At 32.3% G+C, this 5,926-nt stretch overlaps 1 protein-coding gene across 1 annotated transcript; it reads right to left on the bottom strand.

Annotated features, from left to right (window-relative positions):
* Positions 1–589: 589 nt before the first annotated feature.
* Positions 590–5,014, bottom strand: LOC111879310 (probable leucine-rich repeat receptor-like protein kinase At1g35710). Its single transcript, XM_023875765.3, has 3 exons — positions 4,817–5,014; positions 1,026–4,707; positions 590–893 (listed from the first exon to the last, which is right to left on the bottom strand). The coding sequence occupies exons 2-3, from the start codon at positions 4,039–4,041 to the stop codon at positions 595–597; spliced, it is 3,315 nt and encodes a 1,104-aa protein (XP_023731533.1). The 5' UTR covers positions 4,042–4,707; positions 4,817–5,014; the 3' UTR covers positions 590–594.
* Between the last annotated feature and the right edge of the window lie 912 nt (positions 5,015–5,926).

Below are 5,926 nucleotides of genomic sequence, written 5' to 3'. Positions count from 1 at the left end.
CATGATTCATCCCTAACATTTATGTATTCGAATGTTTTTTTTATTAGACCAATAGTAGGCTTCATATCTTCCTTGGACACCTTCCTTATATACAATTACATGGTTTTTTTTATGGGTTATGGAAGAGGTTTATTTTGTTTTTAAATTATCACTTTCAATTTTTCACCATAGTTTTCTATAATAAGATTCAATATGGAAACCTTCATGTAGTTGGTAAAAATATTCTTTGGTTTTTTTATGGGATATGGAAGAGGTTTATTTTTTTTTTTCAAATGAACACTTTCAATTTTTCACTATAGTTTTTTATAATAAGATTCAATATGGAAACCTTCACGTATGTTGTAAAAATATTCTTTTGCACGGTTTGTGGTGCAAAATTAAACTTAGAAAACTCTATAAAAATATATACAAAACATAGGATAAGCTCTAATAAAGGATGTAAGAAAGATAGTAGTGAGATTTGATTGTATTTTGTTAAAACTATGTCTTTTTTTTTTCTGGTTATATACCTAATATATATATATATATATATATATATATATATATATATATATATATATATATATATATATATTTCAAACAAGTGATATAAATTCAAAGTTGATCCTTCATTAACATATTTGAAACTCTATGCATTGTTGGTCTTTCATGTGGATTGGATTTCAAACATGCTCTTGAGAGACTTAGTACCGACTTAAGTTGTTTCTCAACTTGTGATGAGGGAGGTGGTATCCGACTATCTCCTATAATTCCTGGCACTAGATAATCAACAGACAATGTTGGTAAAGATGTTATGAGTTCTCCTGGGTGCTTTCCCATGATCACTTCTAGTGCAACAACTCCAAAGCTATACACATCACATTTCTCAGTTGCGATCATCGTATAAGGAAGCTCTACATCAAAAGAAACATACGATAAAAAAATGTATTAACCCCACAAGATAACAGGCACAAACGATCACACACATACATATTTCTGTACATAATTTATAAGATGTAAAAAAAAACATCACAAAGTTAAGTTACCTGGCGCAATATAACCATAGGTGCCTGCAATTGCGGTCCAGTTTGATGAGTCTAGCTTTAAAAGCTTGGACGTGCCAAAATCAGAAATATGTGCCTCATAATCAGAATCAAGAAGGATGTTGGCTATGGAAATGTCTCTATGAATTATAGGAGGTGAGCAATTATGATGCATATAAGCCAAACCATTAGCTACAGCCTTTACAATATTGACCCTTTTCAACCAATCCAATTCTTTTACTAAAACATCGCTTCTTAAGATTGATCCAAGGCTCCCCTTTTCAAGGTATTCATAAATCAAAAATGAGTGGTGGGCATGGAAGCAATATCCATAGAGTTTCACTATGTTTCGATGCCTTATGTTCGTCAATGCTCGTACCTCATTAAGGAAACCATTGCGATCAACATTCTCAGGTGAGGAGTGAAGTTTCTTGACAGCTACCACATTGTTAGGTTTTAGCTCGACTTTGTACACAATACTGTATCCTCCGGTCCCAATACAATATGCTTCATTAAAATTATTTGTTCCCATCAAGATATCATCATACACTACTCTTCCACCCAAACTTTTTATGAAGAAGTAATCACCACTTTCTTCATCCAATCCTTTCTGTGGAACTTTTTTCTTTTGTTGTTGATAAGCAATGAGGCGACACATGAAGAAACCAAGTAAAGCTGCTCCAAGAAGAGGGAGCATAACTACAAGAATGACCCTATGATGAAATGGATGATTTTTCTTCATTATAATTTGACTTGCACAAAGTTTCAGCCCTGTAACATCTCCACACAAACCTGGATTGCCTTGTAATAGTTGTATGGACGCATTTACAAAGACAGCATAGCGGGGAACTAGACCTGACAGCTCATTATACGCCAGGTTGATATCAATCCCACGTGGCAAATTTGCGAATGCATTAGGAATTGAACCAGATAGTCTATTGTAAGAAAGGTCTAGTTTCTCCAAATTTTGTAGACTTTGAACTTCAGATGGTATTTGTTCCATGAGCGAATTGTGAGATAAATCAAGTTCTGTAAGTTGCTTTAATTTACCTATCTCATATGGAATTTTCTCACTGAGCTTGTTATTACTAAGATTCAAGTAGTGGATTTGAGCCCATTGACCAATACTTTTTGGTATGGACCCATTCAATCTATTCCTTGAGAGATCAAGTACTTCAAGGAGTTCATAGAACCCAAGCTCCAGAGGTATGGTACCTGAAAGTTGGTTATCAGACAAGTATAAATACAACATACTTTTCATCTTCCCAAACTCCTTTGGAATCTCACCAACCAAATGATTCAAAGACAGATCAAGCCTTTGTAGTTGAGTTAAATTACCAAACTCCTGAGGAATGGAACCACTAAGTTGATTGTGGCTCACCTTAAGATCAATAAGACACTTCAAATTCATAAGTTCAATAGGAATAGGACCAGAGAGCTGATTTTGCTGCAAATAAAGGTGATTTATCGATGTCAAATCACCCAATGAAGATGGAATAGAACCACTAAGTTGATTGCGGCTCACTACAAGATCAATGAGAGACTTCAAATTCTCAAGTTCCATAGGAATAGGACCAGAAAAATTATTATCTTTGAGGTACAACCACTGTAGGTTGGTGAGGTTTCCTAAGGATGAAGGAATAAAACCACTAAGTTGATTCTCACTCACCTCAAGATCAGAGAGAGACTTCAAATTCCCAAGTTCAACAGGAATAGGACCAGATAGTCGATTCTCATAGAGGTACAAAAGTTGTAGGTTGCTTAGGTTTCCTAGTGATGAAGGAATAGAACCACTAAGTTGGTTGTTGTTAACCACAAGATGCATGAGGTTCTTCAAATTTCCAAGTTCAATAGGAATGATCCCAGCTAATTTATTCTCATAGAGATGCAAATATTGTAAGTTGCTCAGGTTTGCTAGTGATGAAGGAATAGAACCACTAAGTTGATTGTGGCTCAACTCAAGAATAGAGAGAGACTTCAAATTTCCAAGTTCAATAGGAATGAGACCACTTAATTTATTCTTATAGAGGCGCATATACTGTAGGTTGCTCAGGTTTGCTAATGATGAAGGAATAGAACCAGTAAGTTGATTGTTGCTCACCTCAAGTTCAATGAGAGACTTCAAATTCCCAAGTTCAATAGGAATGAGACCAGATAATTTATTCTCATCGAGATACAAATATTGTAAGTTGCTCAGGTTTGCTAGTGATGAAGGAATAGAACCATTAAGAAAATTGGTGTTTGCCGAAAGAATAATGAGAGACTTCAAATTCCCAAATTCAGTAGGAATGAGACCAGATAATTTATTGTCATAGAGGTATAAAAACCGTAGGTTGCTTAGGTTTGCTAGCGATGATGGAATAGAACCACTGAGTTGATTTTCGCTCATTGCAAGTTTAGTGAGAGATTTCAAATTCCCAAGTTCAATAGGAATGGAACCAAAGAGTTGATTCTGATGCAATGTAAGAACATTCAAAGATGTCAAACTACCAAATGATGAAGGAATTGAGCCAGATAGATTGTTTGAGGAGAGGCTTAGGAGTTCAAGTGAGACCATGTTTCCTATCTCAGGTGGGATTACTCCAGAAAACTTGTTCTTTTTTAAATCAAGATAGACAAGTTTGGACAGAATTCGGATTTCAGTTGGGATGGGGCCAACAAAATTGTTTACACTGAGATCAAAATGTGTAAGATTGTGTAGCAAAGAGAATGAAAATTGGTGAAGAGTACCATTTAATCCAGATGAACTGAGGTTCAACTTTTGAATGTTCCCATCAGCATTGCAAACCACTCCAACCCAAGAAGTGCATGGAACCGAAGCACTGGGATTCATAGGGAGTGGAAGCCATGAAGACACGGAGGAGTTGTTTGGGATTTGAAGGCTTGCTTTCCATTTTAGAAGAGCATGAGCTTCCTCCAAAGAAGCATACACAAAATTTTGTAAGAGGAAGAGCGTAATGATTACTAGAGTTGGAGAGAAAAGTAAGAAATTTGAAGATGCCATTATTTTCTTTGTCATTTTGTTTCTTGAAAAATGGTGATCTGTGCCCGTAATTATAATAGAGGTACTCTTTTTTTTTTTTTTTTTTTTTTTTTGTTTTCTCTATTTTCTACAAAGAAAATTTGACTTTCATAAGGGGTGTCTTTTATGTTAAGTCAGTGTCATATTTTTCCACAAAGAAATGTATTACACTTTGAATTGTATTGTGTCTTTTATGTTATGTCAGTGTCATATTTTTCCACAAAGAAATGTATTACACTTTGGATTGTATTGTGTCTTTTATGTTAATTGTTAAGTCAGTGTCATATTTTTCCACAACGAAATGTATTACACTTTGAATTTTATTGCTTACCACAATCTAGTAAGAAGAAAAAAAAAATGGAATGTTCACATTGTGTGTATGGGTCAGTAATGATGAGCTGGGAAGGTCCTACAGAAGAATTTAAAGTGAGCGAATGTGGTGCAGTGACTACAAAATTTGTTAATAAAACAAATTAGCTGTTCACATTTGACTTCTTTCACTAGTTGAAAATCTTGAAGCAGAGAACAAGTCATGAACATGTCTGAAAGAGTTTCAGAGGAGGTCTGACTAGTAATCTCCACACAGAGAAAAATTCCTCAGCGGATGCTTTAATGGGATTAAGAAATTAGAAAGAGTGCAGGAAAGCGAAGTTGATTATTAACCTGTGCAAGGGATTAAAAAAAAATCGAATACCACATAAAACAAAACCTTGAAGATGAAGAATACCAAAAAAACTGCAATATGCAACAAGATATTATGAGCATGTCTGACCTGGTATCCAACAGGTGCAAGTGCTACCGCATCATCTGAAACACTGTTATGCTCTGGTGGAGCAGGAAGATCTTCAATAACCGAGTTTTTTTTGCAAAAATAGGATTGTTACTGGTTGGCTTTGTAAAAATAGGGTCTTTTAGGATCCATTTGCAAATATAGGGCCGTGGCCACACTCAATCACCGATATTTACTTTTTTCATTTCAAAAATTTATATTTGAGGCCCTTAAACTATCATAACGGATTTATACTCTTTGTTAGTATCTTTTATTCATATTTTATATTTATTATTATTTACTAATTTATTTATAAACTTATTTCTTTAAAATGTATACTTTATTATAAAATTTTGTTGTATCTTCAATTCAATATTGATTCTTCGTATTATTATAAAAGTATAAATTATAAACAAATAGATATATATTATATAGTATCCGTTCTTTAGCCAATTTTTTTTCTTCCAAATTTATATTCAAACTTTATCTTTATTATGAATTTAGTGTTTACTTTTTAATTTCTTTTTTCATAACTTTGTGTTTTATTTTTTTTACGAACTCCTTTTTTGTTTTATAAAATAAAGTTGTTTGTTTTAAATATTTTTACAACTTTGTTTTTATATATCTTTTAAGAAATTTATTTTCACAAAATTGTTTTCTATGAGGTTTTTTCAAGTTTGAATTTTATATTTAAAAAAAATCATATAAAAATGTAAAAAAGTTATAAAAACATGCTAAAATATGTGAATATATTGAGTTAAATAACTTTTCTTTAAAAATAATTAAAGTCTTAAAAAAATTAAAAAATAAAACTAAATAATGTGATTTCTGAAGTAGTGAATTTATATTTAATTTTTTTTAATGAATTGTTTTTCAAAATATTTAAAAGTGGTTAAATTCTAGATACTATATAAAATCATAATAACCTATTTTAAACAGCTTTAGCTATTTATGATTTTATATGCTTTCATAAGTAAACAAAAAAAAAATGATTTATTTAGCACTTACAAAATAGTTTTATTTTTCGCTTTAATTAAGTGGGAATCCATAACATCATCTACTTGTTTATAATTTATACACTTATAGTAATATATAGTAATAATATGAAGTATC

This window comes from Lactuca sativa, chromosome 1, assembly GCF_002870075.4.
Source record: "Lactuca sativa cultivar Salinas chromosome 1, Lsat_Salinas_v11, whole genome shotgun sequence".
Lineage (NCBI taxonomy): Eukaryota > Viridiplantae > Streptophyta > Magnoliopsida > Asterales > Asteraceae > Lactuca > Lactuca sativa.
The sequence above is the reverse complement of the archived record's forward strand: the minus strand, read 5'-3'. Positions and strand labels throughout refer to the sequence as shown.

Bases quoted from the DNA above. Each gene is read 5' to 3' on its own strand.
- LOC111879310 (XM_023875765.3), bottom strand. From the start codon at position 4,041: ATGACAAAGAAAATAATGGCATCTTCAAATTTCTTACTTTTCTCTCCA. The intron at 894-1,025 runs GTAACTTAACTT...CTTTTGATGTAG, and splicing joins CTATGGTTATATTGCGCCAG to AGCTTCCTTATACGATGATC.